Here is an 18182-nt window from a genome sequence, read left to right on the forward strand (position 1 = left end):
TACCAGTAATTAGAGCCAGAGGACTGAAGTGAGAGTGGGAAGTCTTAGCAAGAGGGCTAGTTGGTGAGTGCTTTGTCAAGTCTCCAGTCAACAGGGGCTTTGTTGAGGGGGGCTGGGAGGAGGCCACTTACGTGAGCGATTATGCTCATGTCATGATGTTTCATTGTGAAATCCAGAGTAATGGATCAGGGCCAAATATCTCTTTCTCTTCAATAAGATATGTTTGCCTTCAAGGATGACTCAATAAATGAAAAGATGTTTGAATTTATACAAATATTTGAATTGCATAGAGTTGTTTTTCCTGGAAGTCTGTCAATGAGGTCTCTACTCTTTGTTAACAAATGCTTACCTTTCACAATAGCAGTGGAAATAGTGCCTACTGCCCTGACGTTATTAAATGTTTCTCTCTGAGGCTGGTGCTGGGAGCTGCTTGATTCCTGTTAGGGACACAAACACGCACAGTTGCTCCCCCACACCATTCGTGATTCATCTCACCTGTCGTACCAGTGACTCTGCATGTTTCTGTGTAGCCAAGGTGCATTATTTTAGCATCAGGTAAGGGCAGAGAGGCAGGAGTACCCAGCTGATGGCAACAGAAGAGACACACAGGGAAGCCTTTGAGTTCAGCAGCTGGAGGTGACTTCGCCTTTTAATCTCAGAGTCTGTAAAGGGAGAGAAAAAAGTTCAGGGCCATAGAGGAAAAGCTGGATGTCTTCTTCACATGGCTGGTTAGCAAAGAAAAATACCCCCAAAAAACAGAACAGGTTGTTCCTAATATAACTTGTGCCCTAATTTGAGGGCAATTTTGTACCCCATTCTCTACCTTTCTGTAACTAGCTTAAAAGCAGAGCTTTCCCTTTCTGCAAAGAAGTTCCATTCTCTCGTCCACTCCAGTGAGCACTCAGCCAAATGAAAAACGATTCCAATAAACACATTGCTATTGGTTACCAAGTAAAGAATAGGCTAAACCAACAGCCATGGCCAGTCCTTGGTGTCAGACACATTTTTTTCCCTCTAGGCAGTGACCTTTACAGGTTCTGTGTCATTGGCTTTCATCACACCACTACAGAGTAATGAGAAAGTATTGTTCTCATTTTGAAGTAAAGAAAGGCAGAAGTGAAGAAATTAAATTACTCTTTATTTTCTCCCTAGACAGTCCAATGTCATTTAGCTCATTTCAGCTCTGATACTTACTAGCTGTGTGACTTCAGGCAAGTTTAGGCAAGTTACTCTATATGTGCTCCAGTTTCTTTATCTATAAAATAGGGCCAAAATAATAATAGTCAACTTCATAGGATTCTTGTGAGGATTAATGAGTTAATACGCGTAAAGCACTTAGAACAGAACCTGGCACCATAGTAAGCGTTCAGTAGGTATTAGCTGTCAAGACAATAACAGTAACCCCACTCAAGCCTAATAAACATTACTTCCATTAAGCTGATCATTTTCCAAACCCACCTCCTTAGCCCGAATTCTGTCCTAAATTCCACATCTGTATTTACAGTTGCTACTATATGTCAGTTAAAAATATAATTATTCAGCAAATATTTTTGAGCACCTGTTGTTTGAGTTCAAAGGAGTCCAATGAACACCCCCTCCCCAGCTGAGTTCTGAACCAGTTAAAGAGCGAGACAAAGTGAGGCAACTGGAGGACTAAAATCACCTTTACTCCTGATAAATCTGATACTAAAGGATTAAGCTTTGTCTGCAGGGAAGTGGGCTGCAGCCCAGACTTCCCCAGTGACAGGCAGCACAAGACTGGGGCAGGCTTCCTCCCACAAGGGCAGATTCTACCCCTGAAAACTGTCGGCTTAGAGGAGAAGAGTAGAATGTATACTTCTGGTTAGCTAGAGAGAAAAGGAAAAATGAGGAGCTGAGCTATTTATACCCAGCTTCTCCTAATAAACTCACTAATAGGGTAAGTTAATTTCTCTTCCTCTGGGGAAGAGTGAAAGAGGGGAGAAGAGAGACTAGAAGGGTTACATTGGTGGGAATCTCTTCCCATGGAAGGAAATATGTGGAGTAGGGATGAAGCAGTCTCCCCCAGACTTGGTGTATGCTGGGTAATGTGCTAAGCATTGGACATCTCTACCTTTGTACATAGTTGGCACTTTCAACTCAACAGCTCTAAAATCTTCATCTTTTTACCAGACATGTTGCTTTTCCTACATTTCCATTTTTGTTGTTGGTAGCATTACTAACCTCCTAAGCAACCTGGATAGCAATATCAGACCCCTTTTGACTTGTTCCTTCTCTTGTCCTTCACGTTTGTGTCACCAAGGCCTGTAGATTATTTTCTTCATTAACTTTTGATTCTCCCACCTTTCCTTCCCATTGTCGCTGCCCCAGTTAAGGCCCTCATAATTTCTCCCCTGGACATTGACATAGGCTTCTGACTTCATGCCTTCCTAGTCTATCAAAATCATTCTTTTTCTTCAAAACCCAGCTTGAACTCTTCCTCATCTATTGAGCCACTACAGTCATAATTAACTACTCTTTCCTGTGGGTACCGTATCCACACTGATTAACTTCTCTTAAGACAACTATGCTATTCATCTCAGTATTTCATGGGACTTACAAATTACTTTGTATATATTTGGCACTAAATAGATATTTGTTGAATGAATGACCCAAATTAGCAGTATAGTTAGAGAACACAGGATATAAACCCCATGGCCTCATTCAGTTGTTTAAAAACTTACTTTGTGCATGGTAAGAAGGAATTATGTTATTTTATCTTAATTTTGAGCTATGTCATGCTTCTAAAAGTTGGATATAGTCCTAGTACTGGTACATGGAACACTTGTTCTGATGTATCCAATAAGCATGTATGGAAAAAGAATCTGCTCACTGAATAAAAGCTGTGCCCAATTTCTGTGGTTTGTTCGGTTATTGCCGTTTCTATTAGAAGACATTAGTTATATAGTTTGGAGCTTTTTTTTTTTGTTAAATTTATTTATTTTATTTATTTATTTTTGGCCGCGTTGGGTCTTTGTTGCTGCGCGCGGGCCTTCTCCAGTTGCAGAGAGCAGAGGCCACTCCTCGTTACGGTGTGCGGGCCTCTCACTGCAGTGGCCTCTCCCGTTGCGGAGCACGGGCTCTAGGCACGTGGGCTTCAGCAGCCGTGGCACGTGGGCTCAGTAGTTGTGGTGCACGGGCTTAGTGGGCATGTGAGATCTTCCCGGACCAGGGCTCAAACCCGCATCCCCTGCACTGGCAGGCGGACTCCTAACCACTGCGCCACCAGGGAAGCCCCTAGTTTGGAGCTTTTAATTGAGATCTAAACTGAAATACTGTTGTTAACACTCATTGTTTTAAATGCCTAATGCTTCATTTCCCCCTTCTCTTCTGGGAAGGCCTTCCATCCAGGTACTGCCTCATTGGTCTAAGTATGGGCAGCTGACCCAAGATGAGCTGTTCTGGGAATGTATTCAATAGACTTAGACTGAGGGATTGAGCTTCAGTCTAGTTACTCTCTTGAGTGAGAGAGATTTTTAAAGGTAGGAGCTCTTGGCAACCATATTCTGCCCTATAGACTAAAACAAGAGAGAGTAAATTAGAGAGCAAGGAGAATAAAGTAGAAATGAGAGACAAAGAATGGAATTTAAGTTCTTGGATCCAGCTGTTCCTGAAGCCACACTGCACTTTCTGTCCTTGGTTTCATGAGACATCCTAATACCCTTCTAATAAATTCCCTCTTTTAGCTTACGCTTCAGTTGGTATTGTTTTCTGTTATAGGCACTAAAAGTGTTCTAATTGGTACAGTCACCAGTTTGTTTCACAGGATAGTAGAAGAGCTCTCTCGTTCTCATATATATGATTTTTTATTAGATACTTTTTTTTATTGTGGTAAAAAACGTAATACAAAACTTACTATCTTAACCATTTTAAGTGTACAGTTCAGTAATGTTAAGTATATTCACATTCTTGTGAAAAAAATCTCCAAAACTTTTTCATTTTGCAAATCTGAAACTCTATACCCATTAAACAACAACTCCGTATCCTTTCCCCTTGGCCCCAGCTCCTGGTAACCATTATTGTACTTTCTGTTTCTATGAATTTGATTACTTCAGATACTTTATAAGTAGAATCAAATGGTAGAATCAAACAATATTTATGTTTCTGTGACTGGCTTATTTCACTTATAGCATAATATCCTGAAAATTCATCCATGTTGTAGCATGCGAAAGGATTTCCTTCCTTTTTAAGGCTGAATAATATTCCATTGTATGTATACCACATTTTGTTTATCCATTCATCTGTTGAGTGGACATTGGGGCTGCTTCCTCCTCTTGGTTATTGTGAATAATGCTACTGTAAACATGGGTGTACAAATATATCTTTGAGACACTGCTTTCAGTTCTTTTGGACATAATACACAGAAATGGGACTGCTAGATCATTTGGAAGTTCTGTTTTAAGTTTTTTGAGGAACCTCCCGTACTGTTTTCTATAGTGGTTGCACCATTTTATAGTCTCACCATCATACACAAGCATTCCAATTTCTTCTCATCCTCACCAACACTTGTTGTTTTCTGTTCTGTTGTTGTTGTTGTTAGTAGCCATTCTAATTGTATGAGGTGATATTGTGGTTTCCGTTTACATTTCTCTGATGATTAGGGATGTTGAACATCTTTTCATATACTTGTTGGCCATTTTGTATATCTTCTTTGGAGAAATGTCTATTCGAGTCCTTTGCCCATTTTTTAATCAAGTTATTTGACTTTTTCGTTGTTGAATTATAGAAGTTCTTTAGGTATTTTGGATACTAATCACTTATCAAATATATGATTTACAAATATTTTCTCCCATTCCATAGGTTGCCTTTTTGTATATATAAATTTGAATTAAAAAATAGCTGATGAGGTACTTCCCTGGTGGTGCAGTGGTTAAGAATCCACCTGCCAGTGCAGGGGACACGGGTTTGATCCCTGGTCCAGGAAGATCCCACATGCTGCGAAGCAACTAAGCCTGTGCGCCACAACTACTGAGCCTGCGCTCTAGAGCCTGCGCACCACAGGTACTGAGCCCACGTGCCACAACTACTGAAGCCCGTGTGCCTAGAGCCCGTGCTCCGCAACAAGAGAAACCACGACAATGAGAAGCCTGTGCACCACAATGAAGAGTAGCCCCTGCTCACTACAACTAGAGAGAAAAGCCCGCGCCCAGCAATGAAGACCCAATGCGGCCAAATAAATAAATAAATCAAATTATAAAAAAAAATAGCTGATGAAAATATGGTTTATTCAGTTAAATTCAGCAAACATTTAAAGGGCACTTAAAACGTGCAAGGTATTCTGTTTGGTACTAGGCTTGATATAAGACAGTGGTTCTCCTGATATACTCCTTCCCCTATAGCTTGAATTCAGTTTAACCCCAGCAGGGATGGTTTTAAAATTCATAATTCAGTCTATGCATTTCCTTGACACTAGCTCAACCCTAGGTTTTGTAATATACTAAAGCACTGCAGGGAGACTAGGGTGTTGAGCCTCCCTGGCTCCTGGTCTTCTCAGCCTGGGAGGCCAGCTCAATCTGGAGCTTTCAGATTAATCTTGTGCCAGTATTAGTGGGATCTTGAGCAAGTCCTGGAAGGACTGAATAAGAAGGACTAAGGCAGACTCTAAGACCTTTAGTCTTCAAATCAAAAGTCTTCTGAAAGGCAGGATAGACCCAAACCAGTTTCAGGGGACTCGGGATGTAGATCACCAGCTGAATATATCAAGAATTTTAAATAATCATCACTTCTCCACTGCTTTACCAAACCAATCCTTCTGAGTTAGGGCCTCAGAATCCTAAATATTGCTCTCCAGGCAGTAAGAAGGTATACAAGATGAGAACTAATTGCCACCTTTGACCTATATGCCATAAATATTGTTTTGTATTAGTTTTCTTCTTACATAATGCAATCCCAACTGGAATTGTGATTGAGATCTCTGTGAAACTTCCTGTGCCCTGGTACATAATATATCTGTTAAAGAAGTTAGATTTTAGTTTACACTAGATTATAACCCCAATAAACCCATACCAAACGTGTAAAGGAACCCACCTGTCACTTTGATATCCCCTGTGGCTTTGGCAATGTTGTTTTCAATCATACAGGAGTATGTGTTGTTGATCGTGACATTGTAGAGTATGGATACAACCTTCATGGTCACATTCTCAGAGTTCAGCTCAAAGCTGGTGTTGGAGACTTCTGAGAAGTTGGCTCCCTGGTCAACTTGGGATGCCCAGACCACTGTTGGCTGGGGAAACCATCGGGGAGCCTCACATCGTAAGCTCTCTGAGGTGGCGTTACACTCCATGTTCACTTCTGGGATGCTGAAGGCTGCAGGGTTGAAGGTCAAAAAGGGGCAGGGGTCAAGGTCAGACAGATAAGACAATATAGACTTTGAAGTGCTAGGTCTTAAAAACACATTGAAGTGACTCAGTACTTTCCCAGTGGGCTGTCTATGTATGACCCATCGTATTGTAGATGCAAAAAATGATTTGCTCATAGTATTGCTATACATCACAACACTTTGGACAATATCACAAACTCCAAGGACCTAAGTTCTAGGTATAATTGTTACAACAAATAAATTTCTCCAAGTAAGAGGAGTTCCAGTGATCACACAAAAAAATTATCAGTTAGGGAAACTGGGTATTTATTTTCCTAGGCACCTATGAAGCCTCCTGAATTTTATGTAATTTTTCTGCCTGGAGGGTAAAAGGGTTGGGAGGGAGAAGGAAGAAACAAACAGCATTCACCTACCCACAGAAATTCCATACAGAGGCCTTGTCGTCATGGGGATCTGAAGTTTGCTTGGGTAGAGACTGCCCAGCCCTGGTATCCATGAATAAAGACAGGCATTTGTTTTCTTTTAAGATAATTCTCCTCACTGGAGAGGCAAGTACATTTTGAATTTAAGACTAACTTCCTCCTCTATCTAGGCAGAGAGACACTTACAGAAAATGTCAAGGCCTGGACTTTGGCCTGTAAAATGTTTATGATGCCAAAAGGGCAAGATACAAATTATTAATTTATTTAGCATTTTCCTTTGCCCAGGACTGTGCTAGTGTGGAGTGAGAGGTGGAAGGAAAGCCTTTGCCATGCCCTTCAAGAGCCTGCTGCCTAGCAGGAGAGACGAGACTCACATACTTGGAGCAGGCAGGGCACAAGCTCCTGGGAGATGGTGTGGGAACCTGAGTGCACATGACAATGAACCACCATTTATTGAGGGTGTGCTCTGTGCTAGGGACCAAATTCCAGACATTATTTTTTTTTTTGTTCCTCACAACAGTCCTAGGGATATCTATTATTGTGCCCATTTAACAAAATAAGCTTTTAATTTTAGAATAACTTTAGATTTACAGAAAGGTTGCAAAGATAGTACAGAGAGTTCTTGTATACTTCTCACCCAGTTTCCCCTAATATTCACATCTTAAATAACCATGATGCATTTGTCAAAACTGAGAAACTATCATTCGTATATTACTATTTTTTTTTTTTTATTTGATCAGTGGTTATTGCTTGCCTTTTTTTTTTTTTTTTTCCACACACACACACTGTATTTTATTTTTACAAGAGATAGATAGACTGACACCAAGCATTGTACATGGATGACCACAACAAAAGCAACAATGATTGCAATTACCAAACATGAAACACACTTATACTATGTCATAACATTGACATTCAGTCCAGTAATCCTCCACTGTAACAGCTCCTTTACTTTGCAGTGAAAATTGATTTGTATATTCTTTTCCTCTGAGTCCTTGTGGGATTTTTTTTTTTTTTTAATTCAGACAGAAAGTCACAAAAATTATACTCATCCTCATCAGTTCACTCAGTCCCATGTAATTAATTTCCTTTTTTTCATCTTGATCTTTTGTTAGCACTTTTATGAGTTCATCAGTTTTTCATTAGAGTTCTGAAAATGCTTATTCATTCAGTTCAGCAGTACAGTCAGTTACCAGAAACCTGTACTTGTCAGAGTCTTTTCCATGAATTTCTTGAAGATGAAACTCTTTTATAGGAACATATTTGCAAAATCATCAGAGTACACCCAGAACTGTCTGTAAATGACAAAAGACTTAAAAATGACCATGGTTAAAGATTTGATGAAAGTTCATAATAATGCAGTTGACAAGAAAATTAGTTATTTCTGAGATATACATTTTAAAGTAATAACTAGGATTATTACTTATAACATTATACCAGAACATATAAGATTTTTAGACGTTTCCTGTAATGTCTGAAACATTTATATTAACATATTTCCATACATATTTCCATACAAATACAAATATAAGATTTTTAGAAATTTCATGTAATGTCTGAAACATTTATATTAACATATTTCCATACATATTTCCATACAAATACAAATATAAGATTTTTAGAAATTTCATGTAATGTCTGAAACATTTATATTAACATATTTCCATACATATTTCCATACAAATACAAATATAAGATTTTTAGAAATTTCATGTAATGTCTGAAACATTTATATTAACATATTTCCATACATATTTCCATACAAATACAAATATAAGATTTTTAGAAATTTCATGTAATGTCTGAAACATTTATATTAACATATCTCCATACATATTTCCATACAAATACAAATATAAGATTTTTAGAAATTTCATGTAATGTCTGAAACATTTATATTAACATATCTCCATACATATTTCCATACAAATACAAATATAAGATTTTTAGAAATTTCATGTAATGTCTGAAACATTTATATTAACATATTTCCATACCTATTTCCATACAAATACAAATATAAGATTTTTAGAAATTTCATGTACTGTCTGAAACATTTATATTAACATATTTCCATACATATTTCCATACAAATACAAATATAAGATTTTTAGAAATTTCATGTAATGTCTGAAACATTTATATTAACATATTTCCATACAAATAACCCAATGAAAGTTTAGTATTAGTTGTTTTGTTTGTTTTTTTATACTGCAGGTTCTTATTAGGCATCAGTTTTATACACATCAGTGTATACATGTCAATCCCAATCGCCCAATTCAGCACATCACCATCCCCACCTCATCGCAGTTTTCCCCCCTTGGTGTCCATATGTCCATTCTCTACATCTGTGTCTCAACTTCTGCCCTGCAAACTGGCTCATCTGTACCATTTTTCTACGTTCCACATACATGCATTAACATACGATATTTGTTTTTCTCTTTCTGACTTACTTCACTCTGTATGACAGTCTCTAGATCCATCCACTTCTCAACAAATGACTCAATTTCGTTCCTTTTTATGGCTGAATAATATTCCATCGTATATATGTACCACAACTTCTTTATCCATTCGTCTGTTGATGGGCATTTAGGTTGCTTCCATGACCTGGCTATTGTAAATAGTGCTGCAATGAACATTCGGGTGCACGTGTCTTTTTGAATTACGGTTTTCTCTGGGTATATGCCCAGTAGTGGGATTGCTGGGTCATATGGTAATTCTATTTTTAGTTTTTTAAGGAACCTCCATATTGTTCTCCATAGTGGCTGTATCAATTTACATTCCCACCAACAGTGCAAGAGGGTTCCCTTTTCTCCACACCCTCTCCAGCATTTGTTGTTTGTAGATTTTCTGATGATGCCCATTCTAACAGGAGTGAGGTGATACCTCATTGTAGTTTTGATTTGCATTTCTCTAATAATTAGTGATGTTGAGCATCTTTTCATGTGCTTCGTGGCCGTCTGTATGTCTTCTTTGGAGAAATGTCTATTTAGGTCTTCTGCCCATTTTTGGATTGGGGTGTTTGTTTCTTTGATATTGAGCTGAATGAGCTGTTTATATATTTTGGAGATTAATCCTTTGTCCGTTGATTCATTTGCAAATATTTTCTCCCATTCTGAGGGTTGTCTTTTCGTCTTGTTTATGGTTTCCTTTGCTGTGCAAAAGCTTTGAAGTTTCATTAGGTCCCACTTGTTTATTTTTGTTTTTATTTCCATTACTCTAGGAGGTGGATCGAAAAAGATCTTGCTGTGATTTATGTCAAAGAGTGTTCTTCCTATGTTTTCCTCTAAGAGTTTTATAGTGTCCAGTCTTATATTTAGGTCTCTAATCCATTTTGAGTTTATTTTTGTGTATGGTGTTAGGGAGTATTCTAATTTCATTCTTTTACATGTGGCTGTCCAGTTTTCCCAGCACCACTTATTGAAGAGACTGTCTTTTCTCCATTGTATATCTTTGCCTCCTTTGTCATAGATTAGTTGACCATAGGTGCGTGGGTTAATCTCTGGGCTTTCTATCTTGTTCCATTGATCTATGTTTCTGTTTTTGTGCCAGTACCATATTGTCTTGATTACTGTAGCTTTGTAGTATAGTCTGAAGTCAGGGAGTCTGATTCCTCCAGCTCCATTTTTTTGCCTCAAGACTGCTTTGGCTATTCGGGGTCTTTTGTGTCTCCATACAAATTTTAAGATGATTTGTTCTAGCTCCGTAAAAAATGCCATTGGTAATTTGATAGGGATTGCATTGAATCTGTAGATTGCTTTGGGTAGTATACTCATTTTCACAATGTTGATTCTTCCAATCCAAGAACATGGTATATCTCTCCATCTGTTGGTATCATCTTTAATTTCTTTCATCAGTGCCTTATAGTTTTCTGCATACAGGTCTTTTGTCTCCCTAGGTAGGTTTATTCCTAGGTATTTTATTCTTTTTGTTGCAATGGTAAATGGGAGTGTTTCCATAATTTCTCTTTCAGATTTTTCATCATTAGTGTATAGGAATGCAAGAGATTTCTGTGCATTAATTTTGTAACCTGCAACTTTACCATATTCATTAATTAGCTCTAGCAGTTTTCTGGTGGCAGTTTTAGGATTCTCTATGTATAGTATCATGTCATCCGCAAACAGTGACAGTTTTACTTCTTCTTTTCCAATTTGTATTCCTTTTATTTCTTTTTCTTCTCTGATTGCCGTGGCTAGGACTTCCAGAACTATGTTGAATAATAGTGGTGAGAGTGGACATCCTTGTCTCGTTCCTGATCTTAGAGGAAATGCTTTCAGTTTTTCACCATTGAGAATGATGTTTGCTGTGGGTTTGTCATATATGGCCTTTATTATGTTGAGGTAGGTTCCCTCTATGCCCACTTTCTGGAGAGTTTTTATCATAAATGGGTGTTGAATTTTGTCAAAAGCTTTTTCTGCATCTATTGAGATGATCATATGGTTTTTATTCTTCAATTTGTTAATATGGTGTATCACATTGATTGATTTGCGTATATTGAAGAATCCTTGCATCCCTGGGATAAATCCCACTTGATCGTGGTGTATGATTCTTTTAATGTGTTGTTGGATTCTGTTTGCTAGTATTTTGTTGAGGATTTTTGCATCTATATTCATCAGTGATATTGGTCTGTAATTTTCTTTTTTTGTAGTGTCTTTGTCTGGTTTTGGTATCAGGGTGATGGTGGCCTCATAGAATGAGTTTGGGAGAGTTCCTTCCTCTGCAATTTTTTGGAAGAGTTTGAGAAGGATGGGTGTTAGCTCTTCTCTAAATGTTTGATAGAATTCACCTGTGAAGCCATCTGGTCCTGGACTTTTGTTTGTTGGAAGATTTTTAATCACAGTTTCAATTTCATTACTTGTGATTGGTCTGTTGATATTTTCTGTTTCTTCCTGGTTCAGTCTTGGAAGGTTATACCTTTCTAAGAATTTGTCCATTTCTTCCAGGTTGTCCATTTTATTGGCATAAAGTTGCTTGTAGTAGTCTCTTAGGATGTTTTGTATTTCTGCGGTGTCTGTTGTAACTTCTCCTTTTTCATTTCTGATTTTATTGATTTGAGTCCTCTCCCTCTTTTTCTTGATGAGTCTGGCTAATGGCTTATCAATTTTGTTTATCTTCTCAAAGAACCAACTTTTAGTTTTATTGATCTTTGCTATTGTTTTCTTTGTTTCTATTTCATTTATTTCTGCTCTGATCTTTATGATTTCTTTCCTTCTGCTAACTTTGGGTTTTGTTTGTTCTTCTTTCTCTAGTTTCTTTAGGTGTAAAGTTAGATTGTTTACTTGAGATTTTTCTTGTTTCTTTAGGTAGGCTTGTATAGCTATAAACTTCCCTCTTAGAACCGCTTTTGCTGCATCCCATAGGTTTTGGGTCGTCGTGTTTTCATTGTCATTTGTCTCTAGGTATTTTTTTATTTCCTGTTTGATTTCTTCAGTGATCTCTTGGTTATTTAGTAACGTATTGTTTAGCCTCCATGTGTTTGTCTTTTTTACGTTTTTTTCCCTGTAATTCATTTCTAATCTCATAGCGTTGTGGTCAGAAAAGATGCTTGATATGATTTCAATTTTCTTAAATTTACTGAGGCTTGATTTGTGACCCAAGATGTGATCTATCCTGGAGAATGTTCTGTGTGCACTTGAGAAGAACGTGTAATCTGCCGTTTTTGGATGGAATGTCCTATATATATCAATTAAATCTATCTGGTCTATTGTGTCATTTAAAGCTTCTGTTTCCTTATTTATTTTCATTTTGGATGATCTGTCCATTGGTGTAAGTGAGGTGTTAAAGTCCCCCACTATTATTGTGTTACTGTCGATTTCCTCTTTTATAGCTGTTAGCAGTTGCCTTATGTATTGAGGTGCTCCTATGTTGGGTGCATATATATTTATAATTGTTATATCTTCTTCTTGGATTGATCCCTGGATCATTATGTAGTGTCCTTCCTTGTCTCTTGTAACATTCTTTATTTTAAAGTCTATTTTATCTGATATGAGTATAGCTACTCCAGCTTTCTTTTGATTTCCATTTGCATGGAATATCTTTTTCCATCCCCTCACTTTCAGTCTGTATGTGTCCCTAGGTCTGAAGTGGGTCTCTTGTAGACAGCATATATATGGGTCTTGTTTTTGTATCCATTCAGCCAGTCTATGTCTTTTGGTTGGGGCATTTAATCCATTCACGTTTAAGGTAATTATCGATATGTATGTTCCTATGACCATTTTCTTAATTGTTTTGGGTTTGTTTTTGTAGGTCCTTTTCTTCTCTTGTGTTTCCCACTTAGAGAAGTTCCTTTAGCATTTGTTGTAGAGCTGGTTTGGTGGTGCTGAATTCTCTTAGCTTTTGCTTGTCTGTAAAGCTTTTGATTTCTCCATCAAATCTAAATGAGATCCTTGCTGGGTAGAGTAATCTTGGTTGTAGGTTCTTCCCTTTCATCACTTTAAGTATTTCATGCCACTCCCTTCTGGCTTGCAGAGTTTCTGCTGAGAAATCAGCTGTTAACCTTATGGGGGTTCCCTTGTATGTTATTTGTCGTTTTTCCCTTGCTGCTTTCAATAATTTTTCTTTGTCTTTAATTTTTGCCACTTTGATTACTATGTGTCTCGGCGTGTTTCTCCTTGGGTTTATTCTGTATGGGACTCTCTGCGCTTCCTGGACTTGGGTGGCTATTTCCTTTCCCATGTTAGGGAAGTTTTCGATTATAATCTCTTCAAATATTTTCTCTGGTCCTTTCTCTCTCTCTTCTCCTTCTGGGACCCCTATAATGCGAATGTTGTTGCGTTTAATGTTGTCCCAGAGGTCTCTTAGGCTGTCTTCATTTCTTTTTATTCTTTTTTCTTTAGTCTGTTCCGCAGCAGTGAATTCCACCATTCTGTCTTCCAGGTCACTTATCCGTTCTTCTGCCTCAGTTATTCTGCTATTGATTCCTTCTAGTGTAGTTTTCATTTCAGTTATTGTATTGGTCATCTCTGTTTGTTTGTTCTTTAATTCTTCTAGGTCTTTGTTAATCATTTCTTGCATCTTCTCAATCTTTGCCTCCATTCTTATTCCGAGGTCCTGGATCATCTTCACTATCATTATTCTGAATTCTTTTTCTGGAAGGTTGCCTATCTCCACTTCATTTAGTTGTTTTTCTGGGGTTTTTTCTTGTTCCTTCATCTGGTACATAGCCCTCTGCCTTTTCATCTTCTCTGTCTTTCTGTAACTGTGGTTTTTGGTCCACAGGCTGCAGGATTGTAGTTTTTCTTGCTTCTGTTGTCTGCCCTCTGGTGGTTGAGGCTATCTAAGAGGCTTGATGGGAGGCTCTGGTGGTGGGTAGAGCTGACTGTTGCTGTGGCGGTCAGAGCTCAGTAAAACCTTAATCCACTTGACTGTTGATGGGTGGAGCTGGGTTCCCTCCCTGTTGCTGTGGCGATCAGAGCCCAGTAAAACCTTAATCCACTTGACTGTTGATGGGTGGGGCTGGGTTCCCTCCCTGTTGGTTGTTTTGCCTGAGGCAACCCAACACTGGAGCCTACCCGTGCTCTTTGGTGGGGTTAATGGCAGACTCTGGGAGGGCTCACGCCAAGGAGAACTTCCCAGGACCTCTGCTGCCAGTGTCCTTATCCCCACGGTGAAACAGAGCCACCATTCGCCTCTGCAGGAGACCCCCCAACACCAGCAGGTACGTCTGGTTCAGTCTCCCCCAGGGTCACTGCTCCTTCCCCTGGGTCCCGATGCACACATTACTTTGTGTGTGCCCTCCAAGAGTGGGGTCTCTGTTTCCCCCAGTCCTGTCACAGTCCTGCAATCAATTCCCACTAGACTTCAAAGTCTGATTCTCTAGGAATTCCTCCTCCCTTTGCCGGACCCCCAGGTTGGGAAGCCTGAGGTGGGGCTCAGAACCTTCACTCCAGTGGGTGGACTTCTGTGGTATAAGTGTTCGCCAGTCTGTGAGTCACCCACCCAGCAGTTATGGGATTTGATTTTACTCTGATTGAGCCCCTCCTACCGTCTCACTGTGGCTTCTCCTCTGTCCTTGGACGTGAAGTGTCCTCCTTGGTGAAGTCCAGGGTCTTCCTGTCAATGATTGTCCAGCAGCCAGTTGTGATTCTGGTGCTCTCGCAAGAGGGAGTGAGAGCACGTCCTTCTACTCCGCCATCTTGGTTAATCTCTATCCGTATATTACTATTAACTAAACTCCAGCCTTTATTTGGATTTTACCAGCTTTTCCACTAATGTCCATTTTATATCCCAGGATCCCATCCAGAATACCACATTGCATTTATTTGTCATGTCTTTTTAGATTCCTCTGGTCTGTGACAGTTTTTCAATCTTTCCACGTTTTGCATGATCTTGACAGTTTTGAGGAGTACTGGCCAGGTATTTTGTAGAATGCCCTCTATTGTAATTTGTCTGATGTTTTTCTCAAGATTAGACTGAGATTATGGGTTTTGGAGAGGAAAACTATAGAAGTAAAAGTGCCCTTCTCATCATGTCACATGAGAGAGTGCATGCTATTAACATGATTTATCATGGGGATGTTAACTTAGATCACCTGGCTGAGTCTGTGTTTGCCAGGTTTCTTTGGAAGCTGGACTTCACTAAGTCTAACACACCCTAAGTGCGGTAGTCAGGGAGGGGTAAGTTCTAAGCTCCACCTCCTGGAGGGGGAGAGATGTAAATACATTATTTGGAATTCATCTATAAAGAAGATTTGTTTCATCTCCCTCATATAAGTATGGACTCATGTATTTATTTTATGCTTAGTTATAATTTAATACTATATTGTTTATTTTGTTGCTCAAATGGTTCCAGCTTTGCCATGGGAAGCCCTTTCAGTTGGCCCCAGTGTCCCTTTGACCTGACTTTTTTAATCCCTATTTTAAGATAAAGAAGCTGAGGCTCAGTGAGGTTGCCTTGCCCACGCCACTGTATGTGCCTAGGTCTGACTAGATCTATGATTCAAACCACTACATACACATATTATGAGGGGTCCAAGAAAGACCTGTGCAGGCTAGCTTAGCCTGGGACGCCTCAGGATACTTTCTGCCTATCCTTCAAGGCTCCTCCCAAATGTCAAATTCTCTCCATGGGGGCCTTCCTGCCCCTTTCCTCCCTATGCATTTGGATATGATCTCTTTCTTCCTCTGAATCCCCAAATCACTCTATTTATATTTTCTCTTAAAACATTTAATACATTTTACCAATTATTGTAGATATGTTTCTTATCTACATGTTTCTTATTTACATATGTTTCTTATCTCTGCCCTGACCCTCAACTCTATAAGCTCTACACTCTCAGCTCTACAGAAGGAAGGACAATTATCTTTGTTTTCTTAATCATCTTTTTACTCCTTCCAATATCTGAGTCCCTTGTACATAAATTCAGAAAATATGTTAAATTTAGTTGGTAAGAAAGCATGGATTTCATTGGAGGAGGACTAGTGAGTTTATAGGCCAATATTGTTTTGGTCAGTTACCTTTGAACTTCTCCTATAATGGGTTCCACTGTCGTGAGTCCCTGGAGATACTGATTTCAGACTTGGGCTAGGGCCTACTTAGCACAGAAAAGTCTCAGACCAGATTATAGTCTTCTCTCACTAGCAAGACCAAAGGGAAAGAACAGAGAGCTACTGATGGAGAAAACATATTCTGGCAAAATATTTCAGGGAATATATGAGAAAATTCAGAAGAGGCTAGAGTCCTGAACAAAAGATTTTAAGACCTAATATTATAGTGGGTGACTTACGGAGTTGGTGTGGGTCTTGGACAGCAAGGATGGCTGCTAGCAGAATTTGGATGGTCTTTGTCTGATATTAATCACTCATGAGCATAATATGACATTTCATCAGCAATTCACACTCTCTAGTCTCAAATATCTTCTGGCACCTTCTTTCCCTCTCTTCCAAAGTAACTTACCTCCAGTTTTATACTCAAGGTTAGCATTCCCCTTGCCTTTAGAAGTGATGATGTAACATTTATAGGTGCCAGCATCTGTGAGTTGCACATTTTTCAGCCTCAGAGAGGCATTGCCAACTATTACTTGATCAGCAAACACTGCTGTCCGACCTCTGAACATTTCATCCTGGTCCGACAGGTCATCTTTGCCTTCTTTGAACTCATGGACCAAGCCCATAACACCTTCCTTCAGCCACTGTATCACGATATCAGAAAGTTTGATGTCAGGTTCAAAAGTGCAGCTCAGGATTCCATCCTCCCCAATGTTCCCAGCTGAGGTGAGAGTAGTGACTGATGGAGTGTCTCCCTACAATTCAGGAAACAGGGGTCAATGCCAAGGGAAGCTTTGGAACATCTACAACCAAATCCTTCATTACTAAAAAGCCAAACAGGGACTTCTGTAATAAATTAGAAATATACAAAACAGGAGAGGCATGAAAAAATAAGACATAAGAATAGAAAGAGTATTAAGACAATAGTTTTGATACCTACAGCAGATCTGCCACTAGCAGATAAAAAAGCTACACTTTTTGAGACCAAGAAACTGAAACTTTGAGACCAAATAAGAGGAGAACGTATTGGACTTGGGTTTTAAAGATGGGAATTCAGATCCTGGTTTTGTCACTTAAGAGCTACGTGACCTTGACTACATCTCTGGATCTCAGAAAAATGGAGGTAATGATATCTGTCTTACCTACCGTAAAGAGCTCTTGTGAGGATCAAATCAAATGGATGTGAACTTGATTTGCAAACTGTAATTACACATATAAGGTATTGTTATTCTTAGTTACCCAGAAATGGCACAGACGTGAAACCTCACGTTAACTAAATATGGCTAATAATTCTGAAGAATGCTAAATTCTAAAGTGCTGTTACTTTTATCTCCACTTGAATGATGAAGAAACGAAGGCATAGAGAATAGAAGTGATTTGGTCAAGGTCAGAGTGCTAGCTACGGCATAATGAAGAATGATACTTAATTAAATTGATTTTTGGCCTCAGATAGAAGTCACACCCTTCTCGCCGAACATATAACAAGTACAAGTATTAATTATGGTGACAGCCACATCCACTGCCTCTTCCCCACTTGCCCAGCTGACAGCCCACTCAGTCTGTAAAGGATTGACCAGCTCTTCTCTCTGTACTGGAGGCTGCTGACGGGGGATGCCTACAGGGGTGCTTTAATTAACTGAATATTCTTGAGAGTCTCCTTCTGTGGTTTGGATGTGAAGGTAAGGAGAGGATGGGTCTTTGAGCCCAAGAAGAGAGTGGAAGAGACCCAAGGAAGTGTGGGGGAGAGACCATGAGAGGAAAAGGTGAAGAGAGTCCCCCATCCCCAGAGCTGCCTTAGATTCTGAGGGTTTTCTGGTCTAGTTCCTGTCCCACTGTCTGGGTATTCTTTAAACAAACACCTTATATTATAATGGTCTGCACAAACCTCTCTTTCTTATAGCCAAGAAAGTCCAACATGATGGATGCTGAGCGCTTCTC

General features: G+C 39.1%; 1 protein-coding gene across 1 annotated transcript in view; it reads right to left on the reverse strand.

The window, feature by feature from the left end:
• Positions 1-540: 540 nt before the first annotated feature.
• The window catches only part of VTCN1 (V-set domain containing T cell activation inhibitor 1), a 28183-nt gene continuing 10541 nt past the window's right edge, over positions 541-18182 (reverse strand). Inside the window, exons 3-5 of the mRNA XM_057552409.1 lie at positions 16654-16999; positions 6046-6324; positions 541-662 (exon numbers count right to left, since the gene is read on the reverse strand). Coding sequence (XP_057408392.1) covers positions 541-662; positions 6046-6324; positions 16654-16999 — 747 coding nt within the window. The remainder of the gene's footprint in view (positions 663-6045; positions 6325-16653; positions 17000-18182) is intronic.

Source organism: Balaenoptera acutorostrata, chromosome 1, assembly GCF_949987535.1.
Source record: "Balaenoptera acutorostrata chromosome 1, mBalAcu1.1, whole genome shotgun sequence".
NCBI classification, from domain to species: domain Eukaryota; kingdom Metazoa; phylum Chordata; class Mammalia; order Artiodactyla; family Balaenopteridae; genus Balaenoptera; species Balaenoptera acutorostrata.